At 36.4% G+C, this 21,183-nt stretch overlaps 1 protein-coding gene across 1 annotated transcript in view; it reads right to left on the reverse strand.

Moving 5' to 3' along the window:
- Positions 1-11,378: 11,378 nt before the first annotated feature.
- Positions 11,379-21,183, reverse strand: part of Sema3d (semaphorin 3D) — a 195,264-nt gene continuing 185,459 nt past the window's right edge. The window contains exon 18 of the mRNA XM_052720847.1: positions 11,379-15,431. Coding sequence (XP_052576807.1) covers positions 14,994-15,431 — 438 coding nt within the window. The 3' untranslated portion in view covers positions 11,379-14,993. The remainder of the gene's footprint in view (positions 15,432-21,183) is intronic.

Below are 21,183 nucleotides of genomic sequence, written 5' to 3' on the forward strand. Positions count from 1 at the left end.
GGCCACCATGATAGACCTTTTGATTGATTCTAGCATCAAACCAAAGTCCTCATACTTCCACAACAATTTATTTGTATTTTTTAAATGTAATTTTGTTCATCTTTTATTTACTTATGTTAGTGTATAGTGACAATGGTCAGAAATTGCACGGACCTCTGAAACTGCCCCCCCAATATGAGATGGGACATTAGAATCCCAGAATTCTTGGCTTACTTTCTGATTTTTCCTTCTATGTACAAGAATGAACTAAGATGACTTCAAATTTATTTTCCTATTATTTTCAATAGAAATTTAATTGCTGAATATTTTTGTGTCTTATCTTTTTCCCATTATATTTGAAGCTTGGTCAATTTAGTGTAATTATAGTTTGTTCATTCTTGTCTATGTTTAGAAATCCATGGAGATTAATATTCTGCAATTTAATTACTTTTCTAGCCATACAAAGAAATTTCTATTGTTTGTTATATGTGACTATGCACACTGTACTGCTGTGAACATACCTGGAAATGTCTTCCACTCATTCTCATTCTGTCTCTCTGTCTCTGTCTCTGTCTCTCTCTTTCCCTCCCTCCCTCCCTCTCTGTCTCCCTCTCTCCCTTCCCCCTCCTTCTCTCTTTCTTGCATAAGTGTGTGCACAAACAATGTGCTAGTATTCTTCTCTGTTGCTCTGAAGAAACACTGGCCAGAGTATCTTGAGTTTATTTGGTTCACATCTTCCAGTCCATCATTGAAGGAATACAGGACAGGAACTGAAGCAGAGGCCATAGAGGAGTGCTGCTCATTGTCTGTTCACCATGGCTTCCTCATCCACTTTTCATCTACAACCCAGGTCCACCTGTCTGGAGATGGTACTGTCCACAGTGTTCTGGGCCCTCCTATACCAATTAGCAATGAAGGAAATACCCCGCACGCATACCAAGAGGTCAATCTGATGGAGGAAATTCCTCTGTGGAGGTTTCCTCTCCACAAGTCATCCTACTTTGTGTCAAGTTAGCAAAAACTAACCAGCACAGGCAGGGTCACATTCCTCAGGGCCAGGCTGGCTTTGAATTCATTATGTAGCTCAACTGGGCTTGAACTCAAGGTGATTCTCCTGCCTCAGCCCCCTAAATACTAGAATCACAGGCTTTGCCTGTATGTTTGCCTGTGTGCACATGTGTGCACTGCTGTGTGTTAAGTCCATGAGGAGGTTAGAGGTTCAAGTCCTGCCTCATCTTCAATGACTGAATTTTTTAGACAGGGCCACTTTTAAAACTGGGGCTTGATGATTTGCTAGATTGGCAGGCCAGTAAACCCAGTTATCCTCTTGTATCCAAAGCCCCAGCACTAGGTCAGAGTTGTTCAAGCAGCCACCCTGGCTTTTAACAGGGTCCTGAAGTTCCAAATTCAGGTCCTCTCACTTCACTGTGAGTACCTTACACACTCAGCCATATCTGCAAGTCTACAGATCGGCTCTAGGAGTGAAATTGATGAATGATCACAGGTTCGGCCTTCGTTGATTTTGCAAAACTATTTTTCAATATGTATTACTGTTATTACTGTAACTTAATATTTTATGGGTCTCATCTGTTTTTAACAAAACTATGGAGTTCAATATTTCATTTCTTCTATTGTATACTTTGGGAATCAGGATTGAAAAACACCTTAAGTGATAATTTACATGGTAAAAAATTAAATTTAAGCTGGACAGTGGGGGCACATGCCTTTAATCCCAACCCTGGGGAGGCAGATGCAGGCAGATCTCTGAGTTTAAGGTCATCCCATTCTACAAAGTGAGTTCCAGGACAGTGAAGGCTTGAAAAAAAAATTATCTGATATATTAAATTTTTCTATTCATACTTTTAGTTTCTTGAGATAATTTTTATGTCTTCTATTTTTCTAGTAAAATTTTAGTTTTATTCAAAAATTATTATTTTAATAAAAATAATTTCCTCTTCTTTGCCTCCTCCCAGATCCTCCTCAACTCCCTGCTCACCCAACTCAACGCTTTCTCTCTTTAAAAAGATCAAACAGGCAAATAAAATTACAAATAAACAAGAATAAGGTGAAACAAAAAAAAAGTGGGAAAAAGGTGAATCATGAGACACATATACATGTGAAGGCACACACACAACCCCCCACAAAATCAGAAACCATAATATGAACATTGATGTAAAAGGTATTATATCGATTATTCTTTCAATTGTTTTATATACTAGATTAAAACATCAAAATTGTTCACGTCAACAGGTTATCATAATATTTTGACAGGTGCATATTTTATCACACTTACATTATAAACATTTAGCTTCTTAGACATTATCATCCTTTATGGTAAAAACAAAGCAAACAAACAAATACTGCCTCCCAGCTTTTCAGGCTCTGCAGTAGTTACTGTTATCTTTGACACTCTTCTGAGCAGTGCCATAATAGAGCCTCTTGACATCTAACTGTATCCCAACACCCACTGGGCAGCTTTTCCTTATGCCTCCCTCTCCCGATTATCCGCTCTGCAAACAGAATGCTACTCCCAGCTCTCATGAGATCAGCTTTACATTTCACACATTAGTTACCGAGACACTATAGAATTTGCTGTTCTTTCCCTGCCTGATTTCACATACATAGTGACCTCCACTTACATCTATGCTTCTGAAAGAAACAGAATTTCATCATTTGTGAGCAAATGTATTCCACAGGATATATGTGAAATTTGTTTGTTTGTTTTGGTGTGGTTTTCAAGCTTTGTGAAAACTTACTTTATTGAAGGGAAAAATCAAAAAAGGAAATAATGACAGCAGCACATTTCTAGGAGGGAAATAAATCACACACCTTAAACAAAGGTCTGTAAGTCAATATTGAATAGCACTGGCTATCAAGTCATGCACTACTCAAGTATTCACTTTTCAAGCTCTGTCTTTATATGTACTCATTTATACAGTCAAATTAAACATCTTTCAATCAAACCACACTTCACTTAAGATTTTAATCCAGTGTGAACCAAACCCCTCAGCTTCCGAAACACTGTTCAAACCGGAACTTCACTGAGATGTATAGACTTTGGGTCAAGTTAATTTTGGCATGTGATTTCTTTAATCTGCGAGTTATTTTTAAGAATGTTTATAAAATGTTATCAATAACAAAAAATCCAGTCTTAAAATATAAATTGAGATTACAGAAACACTGGTTGGTTTTAGTGTCAACTCACCACGGAGAAGAACGGCCTGAGTGGTGGCCTCAGCAGAGGAGTTACTCTGCTTGTCTTAATGGGTGTCCGATGACCCACCACAAATGTGGGCAGCCGCTGCTGGTAGCAACCCAGACTTATAAACAAAGAAAAGGAACATGGCAAAAGGAGGATCATTCGCCTTGTGCTGGTCTGGCCTTCCCTTCTGCCTTTTGGTTAGTTTGTCTTTTGAGTGCTGCTGTTGTTGTTTCTGCTGCTGCTGGTGATAATGGTGATGGTGGTAGTGATGATGATGATGATGATGATGGTGATGATGGTGATGATGATGATGATGATGATGATGATGGTGATGATGATGACGACGGTGATTCATTTGCTGACATCAGAACCAGTGTTTCTAACCTTTCATAGCTGCCTAAAACTAGGAAAAGCCTAGGTTTTCAATATCAGATTTGGACTGCCTAGGCACACAAACACATGGACTGAGTGAATACCGGGTTCCTGATCTTTCTTCTGTGACACAGCCACTGTGGGGTTGTTTTGACTGTGGAAGCTCCCAGCCTCCAGGACTGAGCAATTATCTTCCAGCTTCTCAGCTTCTCAGGTGTAATTCAGCAATTGTTGCTATTTCAAAAACAGCTAATTTAATAAATCGTTTCAATATACATACAGTAGTGTATAATGTACATATTAACTAATGTATTGTATATATTCAACTTTTGAGTTCTATTCTTCTTTTACCTTATTATATTTCATGTTATATTAAAAAAAAACTTCTGAGTTGAATATTTATTGTTTATATTAGTTTTATCATTTATATTTTTAAATGTTTGTTTCTTATTAAATTATCCTTCAAATTTGTTTCATAAACTTTGCTCTTAAATGTTGACATTTAATTATAAGTATTTCTTAATGATTATTAATTTTTAAATATTTAAGAATCAGGAATATTTAGCAAATTAGCATATGACTCCCAAAATTAAGTCTTTAAACTATTTTAATACTTTCTAATGTATATTACTTTATAGTAAGAAATACAATCTGTAGATATTGGTCTGACATTTTTAGGATTTTTCTCTATAGGTTAATATGTTATATACTTCTGCAAATCTTTTTTTGTGTGCTTGAATGTATTATCTCTGTTTTTGTTATAGTGGTGTGCTACATTATTCACTTGACTGTATTCTATATTTATTTCATTGCTGTACTATAAACTCCTATGATTAACATGCTCTATTAGCCAACAAAACTTAAAAGATCCATCTATTTTTCTTGAAACTTACCAGTTTTGCTCTGATCCTATGGTATATAATACATATAGTTTTAGAAGATATGTTCATCCTTATGTGATTATTCATTGCTTTCACTTACAAAACATTTAAAACATCATCACTAGGAAAAGTTTTTGGTTTTTTTTGTTTGTTTTGTTTTTTAAGACAGGATTTCTCTGTGTAGCTTTGAAGTCTGTCTTGGATCTCACTCTGTAGACCAGGCTGGCCTCGAACTCACAGAGATCCACCAGGCTCTGCCTCTGGGATTAAAGGCATGTGTCACCACCACCCGGCAGGAAAAGTTTTAAAAAAATAGAGGTAGAAAGAGAACTGTGTATTAAAAGCCTTACAATCATTATAGTATCGGAGAAACAATTGTTTCAAACATGGCCCCAGTATTGTGTCTTTACAGTCTTGTTGAGACACTAATTTTTATTTTATATGTCAGATCTCGAAGTTTCAGACAGTTGTGAGCTGCCATGTGGGTGCTGGGAATTGAACCCAGGTCCTCTGGAAGAGCAGTCAGTGCTCTTACCTGCTGAGCCATTTCTCCAGCCCCTGTCTTTACAGTCTTTTATGCAGATCTGAACTGACCAAGCTGTGTCTAAACACAGTGATCATACTATTACCAGATTTTAATTTCCTTTTTATTGATTTTTACTTGTTTTTTATATATGGTTTTCCATTTTCTTTCTTTTTTTCAGTTTATCTCTTGTGCATAATTTCTTGCTGGCATTTTTAAACCCCATCCTGAATTCTTCATTTTTTAACTGATGAGTATATGTTTTTTATTTGTTTGTTATAAGTATCATTTTATACCACATTTACATTGTTTTATTTAATATTTGAAACTTATAATATTCTTTCTATTTTCTTTTCTTAATTTTCCTTAAATAAAAGTAATTTTCTCCTGTTGGTCCAAGGGAATCTTTGTGTTGTCTTTAAGATACATAACACTATGAAGGCACTGTCCCTGTGTCTCTGTACTCATTAACATCTGTATTTGCTCACTGGTGTAATGAGAATTAAGTACTCTTAATTTCCTTTATTCCTTATAATCTGGGACACCATCTTATTCACATTGTCTCATGAAGTGTCCTCGGGGTGGACAGGCTGGAACAAACTAGAACCTTAGCCAGTTTGCTGAGCTGGCATGAGACTTTGCCTCTCTACAGGCTTTGGTTTCCTCTGGTGAGATTAAATTGAAAATAAAGATGAATTGTCTAAGCATGTGCAGTGTGGAACTCCTTCTTTGGCTTCCCAGGTACATGTCAACATCCTATAAATCATGGATAAGTCTTACCATATTGGAATGTAATAATTTTATGTTTTTTAATTAAGTAATGTTTATACTTTGCATACAAAACAGTGCCTTATAAATAGGTTTAAAACTTTAAATAATATTAAATGTGAAAGGTCGAATTATTTTGCTGGTTGTTTTGTCCTTATAGAATAACAAAGGAAAAGAGAGTCAAGTTTTATGAATGGTTAGGAATGTTTGTTTCTAAGTGAGAATCAAAAGCTTATTTCTGATTATTATCAAGTTGCAGGCATACGCTTTGGTTCAAAATAAAGTTAAACTCTCTAGTACTAATATTTTACAATAGAGCTTACCTGAAATAATGCATGTTAATAGTACATAGTGAAAGAAATGAACTCTATTTTTTTATTTACCCTGGAAAATATGTATATATGAATAATATGCCCAATTCAACTGTATTTTTGAGACAACACAATACAAGATAACTGTATGAGAAATAGTGCTACAAAGATTTATCTGGTTCTCATTTGGAACTGAACTGGAATTTGAAGGACCAGTTTAATATTTGTCACAAGAAAATTCTGTAACCAAAGACAGAGAGTGCCCTTTAGACACAGAAGGGAAGTTGAGGACAGTTCATCAGATTCAGAGAGAATTTATACTCTGAACATTATCCTAGATAATGGTGCCAAAGGAAAGATAAAAGAGGTAGAAATGAATACCTGCAATAGAATGTCAGTGAACAGATACACCTTGGAGGAGGACACACTGGGAAAGAGAAAACTGGATCCTCAGCCTTTCATTCTGTTCAGTATTTACTGAAACCAAAATTCCTCCGGGGTGCAAAACAGAATCCTTTCATCCAGACAACAATCTTAATATTGTTTCGATTTGCCTAGTATTTTCCTAGGAGCTGCTTGTGTGGCGTAGAACTCACAATACATCTAAGGTAGAAAGGAATAATACCTGCGTGTGTGTTTACATCAGCTTACCTTTCAGCTTCCTTAGCTTCAAGCAGGGAAGGAAGTTCTAATTCCACCTACTGTCACCAGCTCACCGGACTTTGAAACCAGCTTAAAGCCCCTGACCTTCTTCGATTTGTAATCTTGTGATGATCTGTGAGCAAGCTGAGTGTCCTTAAGGCTTGCTGTAAGGCCAGTCTGGCTCAGTTTTATCTAGGAAGGAAAGCTGATGCTTGAGAAGGAGGAAAAGGCAGATTGGAAATTTTTCCACTGTAGCATTTGGAATCTGTCTCCTTTTCTAATTTTCTGACTCTTTAGCTATCCTAACAAGCCCAGCGTCATCACGTGTCTGCAGACTTTTAGAGGAGGAAATTTGGCGGGGCAGGAGGCCAGTGTTGTAATATAAAGCTACATTTCTCATTAAGGGGACACTACTTTCTCTACTTTTTTTTTTATTTATCCACAAATACACCCTATTTCTTTTTATTGTTTGGCTTTAGACTGGCCTTCTTAAACAAGATTTTCTCTTTAATACAAGAAGCCCCTTGTTTCTTTTGTAGACATGAGAGTGAGGCACCTGCTGTTTGTGTATGTAGAGAGAGTTACCGACCACTGACCATGTCGTTTGTGTCAGGGGATACTGACATACTGAAATTCATATATCCCAAATGGTGCCTGGAAGCCAGATGGCTGCCATGGCGCCTTCTCATTCACTTTCTTCCTGCCCAGCATCCCCACTCAGTTCTATTTAAAACTTATGTGCCCTTGAAGGTAAATCAAACCAGAAAATACTAGGACCAAAAAGAAAACAATTCAAAATACTAACCAAGGATTGTCAGAAAAAATCTATCAGAGCTTGAATGTGCCATGAATTTCAAGCTACAAAGCCTCCTTCAAAGACGGCTTTTAAGTGCCGGTGTCTGAACAAAAACCCATTACAAGTCATGTGGACCTTTGTCTATCAGTTTGAAGGTAGTTTGTAGCCCTGGGCTCACCTGAATCAAAGGGGAGAACCCAAAGAAGACAGGAATACCATTTTATAATTGTTTTCTTTAAAACACGTGAATACTCAAAATGAAAATAGACTTTCATCAATTTACCAGTTTGATTTAAAAAGGAGCACATGCGGGAAGAATTTTAGAAAATGCTTCCATTTGGTGGATTTTTTTTCTTAGTCATTTCTTAAATTATGAATCCTAATAGTATTGAAGAAACCTCTTTGTTGTTTTGCCTCATGGTTCAACTGTCATTTGTTGCTAGAAATTGAAGTAGATATGTAAAATAGAGACACACTCTCTAAGAATTTCAGTTTCTGTTATTTAAAAAAAAAAAGGAAAACTCCTACATTTTAAGCATTTAGAGATATCAAAAGTAAATGACTTACGTGTAGATGCACTGTAATTTAGGTCCCATTTTGATCAGTGACGTTTTTATTCTTATTTGCCTCTATTGAATGGGTCCCCTCTTACATTGTTTGTTTTATCTAGAAACCAGTAACAGCAAAATAATCCTGATTTTCTATACCATGAACACCTAACCCATAAATCACACTCTTTGAGCAACACTCTTTACATCTCAGGCTTAAGAGTCCGTGACCTCCTGTCCCTGACAAGTTTCCCTACTGTGTTTCCTGTTATTTTTAAGTGAAAGAGTGATCCATTGAGTTGCATAATATGGAAATCATGGGCTCATTCTCACCATTTTATGTTTATTTCTTATAAGTCGATGGATAAAATCTCTTTATGTCACATGCTAAAAAAATACCAAAATGTCTTTATGTATAGATTATATTAAATGTAGCATTAGACAATTCTTTAGCAAATTGTTGCCCTGTAGCTCTCTGTAATTTCAGCACATGAACACAGTGCAGTTTTTCTCAAGTCCAGCTTTGCCTCCAGCCACTGAACGCCTGCAACACTATAGCAAACACAGATCACCATGAGGGAGTCACAGTTTTTCTTTATTTTTCAATAGCAAAACAACCAATAAGAGAGGGATGTAATTATAATATAATTAAGTAATTGGAGATAATTGCTCAATAGTAATTTGTTTCAACATATTAAAAGCTTAGCAGTATGTGGCCAGGAAATAACCCCTTTCCTTATTCTGGACAAGGACTTCCCATGTGGTAAACTGTTTTCAGTTTCCTCTTACTTTGTTGCATATGTCCTGAACATGTGAGGTTATACTGTGTATTTGTGTCTGTGAACCTCTCACCAACAGGATCCATGAACACAGAAAATTTACAAAGTGCAAATTTTAGGATATTTGGCCTATTCCTACACATAAAATGCTTTCTATGAATCATAAGGAGAAAGCAACATGGAATCCTTTTTTAAGAAAATATTAATCTGAAAAACCATTTAAACCTTTAACAAGACACAGATACGTTTCTTCACCCTTTGAGTTACATAAAGAGCATGGATTGTTTTGTATTTACTATGTGAACCAAAGAGAAGTGATTCTGCACTTAATATCAGCCTTGAATCTAAAACCGGCCAACTCATCTTTGTGATTCTTACAGCTTATTAAATGTGTAGTCCTGGGTTCTTCCCACCTTAAGCATTCCATAACAATAGGGTGGTACTTAGGAAAAGGCCTCATCCTGGGTCTGGATCCCTGAGGCCACTGAGGTCCCAACTGATGCATGTTTAAAATAGCCAGGTGTCAGAGGGAAATTTTGAGTTGAAAGAATAACTCAAGCTGTAAGGTTGTGTTTCCAAAACCACAGCTGCAATTACAAGCATTCTGAAGTGAGCTTTCTTCCTCTTTCCCTTTTCTGGAACATTCTAGAATTTACAGTAGAGGTTTTTGTACTTTTATTGATTTTTTTACCTCTTATCTACCATTTGTCTGTTCATCTTCCTATTACATGTATAATCTACTTTCTATTATGAGCTATTTGAATACATAGAATTGTGTTCAGACTAGATTTTTTACCCAATAGCCAATGTAGTGAAGTTTCAACATTTTACTGTGTTGAATTTAGATATTTTTAAAGAATTTAAATGTTACTGGAAATGTTACAGCTTCCCATATTCTCATCCTCTGCTTTGCATCTTAGTGGAAACTCTGGCTTGAATTAAGTGCTTAACTTCACCAGAAATTTTTTTATGTTTACTACTTACATATGAATATTTACATGTGAGTGTAAATATTCATAAGCAATATCATTTGCTTTTTTAAACTTGATAAATATTGTAAAATTCTGTTTGCATTCCTGAAATGTTTGAGTTCCTTTCCTTTGAAGTTATGTTTCTAAGACCTTTCTGTTGATACACACAGCACATTATTTAAACGCCTGTATCCATTCTGAGACAGAATTTCAATTTATGTGTTCTGCTTGACGTGAGCGTCTAGATTGTTCCCTCCTTGTTCTTATAATTAATCCTGCAGTATACATTCTTGACAATATCTACCAATCATTCTCCCACATGGAGAAAGCTTCCCCAAGTTATATATGACTTGAAGAAATTTGATTCTTAGATTATGTGCATTTTCATCCATGAACACTACCTAATCATTCTTCAGGATGTGTGTTAAAACCAATGTATACTAGTATATCTGTATAAGCTTCTGTATTCCTGAAAGAACACTTTATTTATAACTCTGTCTTCTGGGTAAGGGTTTCTCAATGAGTTATGCCATGCAATACGAGTAGCAGGTGGTCTGACAGAGGCTTCCCATTCTCAACTTAATAACTCATTCTTGATTCTTCTTGCTAGAAGATATGCAAACATCTTCGTGTTTCAGTCATCACTTCATTTTCTCAGTCATTACCCTTGTGTTTTATTCACAGCAGTGATTTGTGCCTGATTTTGGACCTGGAATTCTGTTACATAGAAAAGTTCCCTTCCACCCCAATTCAACTTAGAGGCTAAAATTCTAACCCCGAATTGATGGTATTATGAAGTAGGAAACTCTGGGAAGTGGTTAACTCGTGAGTATAGAGTCCTGAAAACTGAATGTGGGCCTTTTTAAAAGTATACCAAAGAGTTTGCTTGCCTCTTCCATCCAATGACAACACAATGGGAAGGCAATATGGCCCTGGCCAGCCACAGAAACTACCAATACCTTGAATGTCATGGACACCCACCCCCAAGCACTGAGGAAAACATGCTGATGCTGACAAGCTACCTCATTTACGGTAGTTTGCAGACTACGTCAAAGGTCTTACAAATTAGTTGTTACTATTAACTCCTTTGAAGTTTTTCAGGACCATCACAAAAACTTACAGTTTTCCACATAGTATCTCCAGATGTTTGTGGAAATATTGTACTATCATATACTTGCAAAAGTAAAATATAATTTCTGAGTATGCCAAGTTGGAAACAAATCTGAGAAGCTATAATAAAGCCTCACCTTAACTTCTTTAAAAAATTATACTAATATATATCCATATTGACTCATAGATGAATAGTTTAAACTTTGACTTAGGAGATAGCAGTTACTTCTGGTAATTTTATTACCCTAAGAAAACAATCTAAATTATATCACAATAAAGCTTACATAGCTGTGTCAAATGGGAGAGATGCTTTTTGTTGTTTCACAAGTGAAATTATTCCATACTTACAATAAAAAATATCTATTGAAAACCTTTAGGAATATCTTATTTTATTTTGTTTAGTTCAATTTACTATAGAAAATTTGCTTGCCATATTTAAAGTTCAAATAAAAGAAAAATTTCATACATACAACACTGTTTATAATAGAACAAACACTGAAGCTCATGTTTTATTATAATACAAACAAAATATACATTTAACAATTTTAATTATGTTATACTACAAGACTACATTTTTTAAAAGTAGAATGATTCATCATTGCTTGCTACCACTGACAGTGCTAGAATTAAAATTAACTGTGGATTCTGACAAGTTTTTTTTTCTTTCCCAAAAAGTTATGTTTAAACTTTTCATAAATAATTTACATCACAAAGTAATTAAGCAAGAGTTACAAAACCTGTACATTCTTCTGTACCTAAATTTTTGATTTTCAGAATCTCAGAATTTTAAATCTTATGCCTTTTTAACCTCACATACAAACTGAAAATTGTAATATTGTAATCATCTACTATGAGAAAATATATATTTCTATTAAAAAAGTCCATCCCCCCAAAGGCTTTTCAGTTAAAACACACTGTGACAAAAGAGACACGACAAATGTGAGAAATGTGGCTACAAACGTCACTCTCTGAAGAGAGGGGATTCCTGATTTCACTCTTTTGTCTAGGGAAATGTGGGAGACACACCATATATATATATTTAATTTTATTTTTTTTCATGTGAATGAAATGACACTAGGTGTCCTGGGAACGTGGGCTTGGCTGTGTTATTCCAGGAAGCAGTCCCTCTTGCTACCTTCTAACTGAAGCCACTGAGTAGGAATAGCATGTAATAATATACGAAGAGTCAAGTTATAGAACAAAGAAAAGCTCCAAATATGTGACCAGATCATGGCAGCATTGTGTGAGGAAGTCTTCCTTTGAACAAAAGATGCTGGAATTTGAATGATACCTGGAGACTTGTTGTGGCTTCTGCAAATTGCTCATTTTTCCTATGACCACTTAGCATTTTTTAAATAATTTAACTGTGTCTTCTGAAATGTTTACTCAATCATGTGAATGTAGTATTTTGAGTTCACTGGGAAGGAAAAAAAAAGAAGAATTTTACATGAATTGATTATTTAGATTATCCATTTCTAAACAAACTCTTAAAATTCCCAATAAATTAGATGCAAATGAATGCAGATGGGCACAACGCCATTTAGCAGCACAAATGACTGGAATACCAATTCAGCAAAATACACACAAGAAAGTTAAAGATGTATATTGAAGACTAAGAAAAATATATAAAAATGAATAGGTATTTTAGAATCTCTTCTGAGAGATCTGGGGTTTTTGAATATTTGAAACTTTGAGCAATATGCTGCTTTTTCTTTATTTCAGTACAGATTCTGCTCATCTTCAGTGCTAAGGAGATAAAAACACTGCATTTGTCAATTAGGAGTATGCACACTTTTGTAAGTGTTCTGAACAAGTAATGAAGTGTGGATTAGGTATAATTTGTGTTTTAAAATACATGTAAACCTTAGTCCCCACTTTTATTATGTAACCTTATTTTACTAATAGTTTTTATAATATATTTTATTCATCATTAGTAGTTTTATATCCAAAGCAGCCAGAATTTTATTTAAACCTAGGGCATAAAATTGATTTACAGAATGTTGATAGAAAAAAATTACATTTGAACTAAGTAATTAGAAAATGGTTTAGACATTCTTATCTAGATAAAATTAATGTTCAGAAGTCAATACAAATATTAGAACCTTGTGTAAGTTTTCAACGCCATCCATATTTGAGCATTACTTTTTGAGACACAGCTATTTGAAAGTATTTTTTAAGTAAAGCATGCCTCCTCGGACTTGCTTTGAGATTCCTGCAAGTTTGTGAGTTTGCAAACAGATGAGGCCCCTTGTGTGTCCAACCATGACACAAGTATTTGTATGTATTTCTTCTGGAAATGCAATTCATTCTGGTTCACTTATTAAAATAGTTCCTTCACTTTTCCTTTTCCTTAGGGTGAAGCATCTACAGATATTCATTATTGTACTCAGCCCCCACAGATGAGTGTGATGCCTTTGAGACAAGTCCCCAATGCAGATGAGATGAATGTAAGATCCTGACGCTATATAGAATGAAGAGATTGACTCTGTAACACTGGTCTTTAATCACACAGGCTTCACACAGACTGCTTTCAGAGAATGCATGAGAAACAAGCAACGTCTGTTGGTTTTCTAAAAAGCTGCATTCTTTGTGAGGAAGTGACTAATTGTTCATTTCACACTATAAAGAGTGTGAAAAGGGCCCAACAGAGAAAGGCTAAGGGCTTTGTGCTGGAGAAAGGAAAGGTGAGTTCTGCGGAGACTGGAGACCGGCAGGAAAGCACTGTTCAGAGGGAAAGTGGAATTTGAAACATGCTAAAGAAACACAAATGGTATTTATGTTAATTCTGTTTGTTTTCTCTTCCCGTGGCAGACCTACTTGCTGTAAAACTGCTAAAACAATGCTGCTTGAACTACAAAGTATCACCTTGGAAATTCAGAACATTTGTGTAAAGAAAAGGATGTCAAAGAGTTAATTTAACCCTTCCCGTCATCAAAGGTTTGCACTTATCCATTCATTCAACAAATATATAGCCCCACTCCCCACCTTGGTCATCTACTTAATTATCTCTGTATGTATTACATATGGTTTTCTCCTATTTACTCAACTATAATCCAATAAAGATGTAAATGCAAACAATATACATAATATGATAAATACTTAGAAAAAAGAGAACACAGAAATATATTGGTTATAAATAAAATATTGCCATCCCATGATTCTTTACAAATTTTACTTTCCCATGAGCTTTTGCTAACGGTTTGTTCTATCTGGATTGTTTTGGGCTGATACATTACAAGTTAGGAGATAGTTATGCTCCAGTGGAAACAGTTCCCTTACATTCTATCTAGTTTGTGCGTGGTTCCCTTCCTTCTCGTGCAATACAAGAATTCCCCAGAATTCATGGCTGTCCTTCTGCCCATCTCCTAAGTCCCAGCTGAGAGACGGTGCACATCATACCACTCTCACTATATCAAAATATTTCCGCATGTTACTAAAACAGGAATTGTGCATTCTGTATTCTAGAATACACCACTAAGCAGCAGATTCTATCTGTGAACCCATTTCTCTTGACCAATCACAAGGAACCTTGTTGGGAGCATTAATAGCCTCTCATAAAATCACTGCTGAGGTGCACTAGATGTAGCCTGTGGCCTGAAAGAAGGAACACACCTTTCTAAATTCTCATACCTGGCTCTAAGTGTGGACTCATGACTCCTTGAGAAAGTTCCTATTATTAACATAAGCTGTTTTAATTTCTGCCTTTCCTCGAATCGCTTTAAGGTCACCAGTTCTACAAAGAAATGATTTAGCTGCTTATAAGAATATAGCTAACTGCATGATAAACTCCATGTTTAATGGATATGCTTGGGGAAAAGGCACCTTCCATTGGACCTGGAGATGTTAATTTAGCTTACTTCTATATGTGACATTAAATTCAAAACATATATAAATGTAAGGCTCCTATTTTGAGGACAGTTCTTGACTTTACTGATACAAGTTTTGCTCTCAAAAGCTGGTTTAGATGAATTTATATCTACCATAGACAGTCTTACTCAGTATATCATTCTGTGCCTTAATGAGACTCCATGGAAGGCATGTATGAATTGCCATGAGGGATGTACAAAACAAGACAGTATTTTGCAGGCAGGTAAATAATTTTCTCTTTAAATTAAATAGAAAATTCTGTAGCCACGGCTCTATGGGGCTCATCCAGGTCTCTGTGATGTCGTCGATTCCGTTTCTTCTTTATTTCCTGCATGTGCTTCCACTTTGGGCCTCCCTTGTTGCGCTGTCTCCGCTTCTCCCTGTACCACATCTGTTCACAGTACTGGTCCAGGCTGAAGTTTGGGCTGCTAAGGATTTGGATATAGTCTTTGTATCTCAACCGTGACTCAGCCAATAGATCCTTGACCTGCCCCTCCTGGTGCTCTGCCCTCTGGGTATTTTCCATCTGTTCATTCTCAATGACATTCAAAGTCAGCTTCACTACGGTGTGGATGAAAGTGTGCTCCTGTGCTTTGCAGTAATACATCCCAGAGTCCTTCTTCTGCAAGCTTCGAATCAGTAGCCCATAGTCCGTTTTGATGATCCTTTCATCAGGTTTCAACTATAGGTTGAAAAAAAAGTAGGTAATAAATTAGAAACAGAGAGCCACAAGCAAATGAAAACAGACCACATAGTTTTAGTTAGATGAACCTAAAAGATATATTCTTCAACTTTCTGTCATCAAACATAACATTGTCAGCCATAGTTGAAGATGGAAAAAAATCAGCTGAAGAAATAGTCCCCAATCCATACCCAGAATTCCCTACATTTGTATCTTATTAAGTCTAAATGAACTTTGAAACATATTTAGTTTTCCTCTCCAGTGTAGAAATAAGAATGAAATGCTGTGAGAAACAACGAAGCAAAAGTGAGGTTATCAAGCAGCCTGTGCGGATATTTCAGATGGAAGTCAATGGCCAAAGATCATGAACAGTTTGCAAGGAAGTTTACGAATAGTCACTGTTAAGAAGAACTCAGAGTGTGTACTAGCTGTGATAGAGAGGACAGTGATATGGCTCTGCCTTCCACATATCACCAAATCAATGATCTGCATAGTCTGTGAAAACGAGAAGATGAGTTGGAAAAACATGGCTAAGGCTTTGGACATCAGAGCTGTAACTGAGCAGGCCTGTACTGAGAAAGCTAGTATTGTTTAAAGCTAATTTCCCTATCACCGTTGACTTGTACAAGTGATCCTTTGGACTGCCGCATGTGTGGAAATTTTTGCCATAGCTGGGAAGACTCTGTCTAACATGATAATGTGACTGAAAGTGTGAGAAAGGACAATGAGTAAAGTGAACCTCCCCTGAAATGTGACGCTCAGCTCTTTGCAGCAGTGACACGGAGAGACAATCCAAGTGGTAAGTTTGCCTGGCTCACAAATGGAGCGAATAATGAGCTATCTTCAACATAGCAGGGCCATGTTTACCAACACAAGGGCCTTGCTTAGAGGTGGGGTGTTGCTGCTGCGTGGCTAGGCCTGAAGCAGAACAGCAACACAACAAGGGCACCTGGAAGACTGCCCAGCGTACACATCTGTCCCGGAATTGGAGACTTCTCGCTGATGGAAATGAAAGGGGCATAAAGACAGCTAAATTAAATTTACTCACAGTGGGTGGACTCTACTTCACATTCTTATGTGAAAAGTATGTAGGAAAAAATCTCTCTTATTCTGGAAATATGAGAAAAGGGAAAGAAACATCTTTGGCTACCAGCCCAGTTAACTAACAAGTATGTGGCAAACCACCCTCGGTGCCAGAGAAGTGCAGCTGGCGGGGAACCAGTTGAGGCCACAGGCAGGTCACAGCTCAGATCCTTGGTTAATGAGGCTGAATGGTCTCCAGGCCTGCCTTGCTCTGCCCTCAGTCCACACCATCAGGCTTGGCTTGGTTGCTTGTTTTGTATCCTTTCCTTAGACCATTTGTTGAGCTGGATGTATTTTTCCCCCCACTGGCTACAATGAAAAAGCCAAGGCATCTTAAAATGCTATTGTAATACAAACTCACCTTAATTTATATTCTCAAATCGCAGGAGCGTCCTGCCTAAAATAAACATGTATGTGTACTTGTAGATTTCTAAAGGGACACTGTTGAACAAGAACAGCAGTCTCATATTTAACACAGAACATACATGCCTTCCTTTTAAATAATGCTATTGTAATTGTTTAAAAAGTATAAATACATCTGATCTCAAAATACGGGCTCTATAAATTAGATGCTGGTTTCTTGTTTGATCGGCTCCTTTTATGATCAATTGAGCCTACCCAGTGTTCCCCCACCCATCAGTTTCTGAGTAGCACATGGTAAATTTGGAAGTTAAAATGTGAGGCATCAGCAGCATTATAGCTGCCGTGTTGTATGGAAGGTTTTATTTCTGCAGTTTCTGCAGTTCCCTTCATCAAAGACGCCTGAGGCCATCAGCATGACACGTGGCTAGCTGCAGTTCTACCACAACTCTACATCTCACAGGTACTGCTGCGCTCTGTATCTGCCTGTTGCTCAGGCTACATTCAATGTGACCTTTAGACACAGTCACAGTGCCGGCTCGGTGTGCCAGCTCGGTGCTTTCTCTTGTTTTCTTTAATTCTCAACAGGAAGAAATTATGACTGCAGCTTCATGTGCGATGGGCAACACCCCATCACAGCTTTGTCCTTCCTTCTCTTTCTGTATCCTGCTGATGACGCTCTGTCCTGAGGCCGAGTTCCCTTGCCTCCTTTTCATGTTAGTTAAATCCCTATGGGACTGTGCATTGCATAAACACCTGGCATTTCCTTCCTAGGACATGATCCTTCACCTTCTTTTTCCTTCCATGGAATACTTTATCTCTTCTTTGTTTTTTTTTTTTTTCCCAACAGTCATAAAATGTGCTTTAAAATTTTTTGATCTACATGAGTTTACCTAAGGTCTATCAGGTTGTTCAATGAATTTTTATTTATTTTTCCAAAATTTCAAAATATAGCTCTAGTGCAGTGGAATCTAGTAAATCAGATTTTGATTTCACACATTTAGAGGATTCTTACAACTTCCAGATAAAAATCTGTGACCCAGAAGTTAAGTAGTTGATTAGCATTTGACTACTTTCCATCATTTCTCTGTAATGCTTCCATTTTGTGCTGGGACAAGCACACCCTCAGCCTATGGCTCACAGTGAAGCAGCAGTGGAGACAACTGGGAAAGTCGAGCTCCTCTCAGAGAAATCATTTCTGGCCACTGATTCAAATTCATGCAATTTTCTCCACTTTAGAAGTTCTAAAGCCAAAACTTCCTTAAACTGAAGAACCCAAACCGTTCTTCAATGGGAGCCAGCCATCCATTTGCCTAGTGTGATAACGATTATAAGCTTGGCATTGTTAAATGGAGCTCTTCAGTGAAAGGCAATTCATTTCAAATGAGATGGACAAAGAAATGATGAAAGTCATTTAGATACTAAATAGCAGGTGAAGACGAGAGGTGCTTTATTCTTTATTAAGAGCAGCTGGAAGGCCTAAAGCATTCCTCATGTCTTAGAAGAAACTACAGCTTCAGGAATACTCCTTTCTCCAGAAAAGAGAAAGTATTACCAGAAGGGAATTGGTATCAAACAAGGAAAAATGCTCTCATCATGAAAAAATAAGAACGTCTATAAACCTGTTGTAAAAAATGTGTTGTATTTAAGGTTAAATACTGACTATTTTTCTAATTTAATATGGGAGGAAGCAAAAACACTATAAGAAAAAAATTAAATGCGTATTTTAGGCTTTTCCAATTATGCTTGCATAATGCTACATAATGAAACAATCATTAATATAACAAAAAAGCAATAATAATTTTTAGGCAAAAAGCAAAAGGAAAAATATTACTAAAGTAACTGGCTCATTCTTTTAAGAAATGAAACTTATATATTTATATATAACTGTTGGAATAATTGTTTATTTTGAATAATTGTAAACATAAAAATATAAGGTGTAAGTATAAATAGTTTGGAGATTATTATTGTGTGAGAAGTTTCTAAGCAGAATAGTTAGGAAACTATGTACTTAGAAATAGGTTGATTTGCTATATTAAATACAACACTTTAGTAGAAAAATTAAAAACTGAAAGAAACAAAAGATATACAATTAAGTTACTTAGAATGTGTTACTATTACATTATTAATTTCTGTGAGGAAAGTATTTTTAAGTGAATCTGCTACCCACTACCCAAATGATGGAAGCCTAAGATATTCCCCACCTTCCCCCCAAAAAATGAGGGGAAACACACAGCTAAGAAATATGAGAACATTTGCTCACACATGCTGTTATTAATGGAAGTAAATTTTAACACATTTGTGTGTGTGTGTGTGTGTGTTTCCAAATTGTTAAATGTTTCTTAAATCTTATATACAGTAACACTTGTTCTGTGAGGAGCATCTGCCTCGATGGGGACAATGATGGGCAAGCAAATAGTATAGTGACCAACGTCTCCAACATTTTTATCTTCAGGAGTTTGTCCTAACTAAATAGAAAACTAAATATTTAGATATAAAGGGATTCCTTTTTATTATCAGAAAACATTAGCGATTTTAAGAGTTTCCGTTGCTTACTGTGGACTCTGTTGGATGAAAGAGAGACAAAGGCGTGGTGTTTACCACCAACAGGAGGAAGCTCAAAAATCCTCCCAGGGCAATGATGAGTACTGGAACTGAATAAACCCAAAATATCACTCATGCTTATCTGCACTAAGTGGTCTCACGGTTCTTTGTATGTTATTGCAAGTTTAAAACCATTTATTTGCTTTCATAACAAAAAGAACGAAAGGAAAACAGAGACCTACAGATGGAAAATGCAGATACTGGAAGATGCTTTTAAAACGTTCAACTCCACCAAGAAAAAACAGCATGGCAAATGACATGAAGGATCACTTCTTTTCTTCGTTAAAATTATCCCCAAAGTTCAACAGAAGCTCGGGGACTGCCAATTAACTTGCTAGCTATAGCATAAACACCATCAGTTTCAAGACCAGCGTTCTAAGAAAGTCAGCAGATAACTGACTCATGACCTCCCCAAAGCACCCAGCTGCGATGTGGCTCGGTGAGGAAATCGGCTCCTCCTGGTATAGAATAACCTGGTGACAGCAACTGTAGCCCAGGAGACAACGGTCCATCCCCGGGGCTTTTTATGAGCAAAGGAAAGATTCCAAGTGGCGACCTTAGAGTGAGGAACAGAAGGGTATCCTGCAGGGCAACATGCTTCAAGCGCAGCCGGGATATTGCTCTGTTCCTCAACTCAGGAAGCAGCACTGCGGGTCCTGGACAAGGGGAAACTGCCATTTGCAAAGCCAGATGAAAAAACCAGTTGAAGCATTGCAGGGAACATACTCTTCAGCAAAATTCAATAAATGCATTATTTCTGCTCCATTGAAATTCATGGAGCATGGTACCATCATGATATGTGATATAGTGCTGTAAGGTACATTAAAACAACACATAGAAATTTCAGAAAAATGAAGAATCCAGGTATCTGCAGTAGGAGGGATAAATACCTCAAGCAGTACTGTACTTTTTATTCTAAAGGTCAGATATAATTTGCAATGGAGGACAAATAACTCTCTAAGTAATTATATTTAATAAAAAGAAAAATCACACCCCATTAGCTATAAAATCTAAAAGTAGCTTCAACTCACATAAAATTAAAATATAAAATGTAATTAAATTAAATATGCTTCTTAAAATATAGACAGCATTCAATATTTCTTGAATAAAGAGAAAAGGGCTTGTATTTTGAAGTAGAATAATCATTACTATATCAGATAATAGTTCAATATAGATTAGAAAAATAGAAAGATAGGACAGATATAAAATAAATGTTGAACGTGTATATTCCCTACCTAAGTTAGAATTTATGGTTAATGATGTCAAGGTTTATTGATATGTGACATCACAGAGAACAGAGTCAACAGACATATGCAAATTTCCAGTTTCATGTATTTATGTAGTAAACTTCAGTCAACAGAGAGAAAAGTGATGACTATTTTTATTTTTTCTGCTAATTTTCTTACCACAGACTTGTGATTGCAATATGTTCTGAATATTTGAGGGCAGTTATATCAGGTCCACCAGGGCTTCAGGAGCATCTTTGAACTCTGAAAATATCTATTCTAAATTCTGCATTCAATCTTCCACTCACCCATGTCTCTTATGTAATATGAGAACTGTAAATTCTAATAAAATAGCATTAGATTCTTCAGCATCTTTTATTTATGTATATATGTATGGCCATGAGTGTATGCCAGGCCACAGAAGTCAGAGAGGGTGTTGGATGGTAGATCCCTTTGAACTGGAGTTACAGTCAGTTATG

Source organism: Peromyscus californicus, unplaced genomic scaffold, assembly GCF_007827085.1.
Source record: "Peromyscus californicus insignis strain IS unplaced genomic scaffold, ASM782708v3 Scaffold_6__1_contigs__length_162567912, whole genome shotgun sequence".
In the NCBI taxonomy this organism is placed as follows: Eukaryota; Metazoa; Chordata; class Mammalia; order Rodentia; family Cricetidae; genus Peromyscus; species Peromyscus californicus.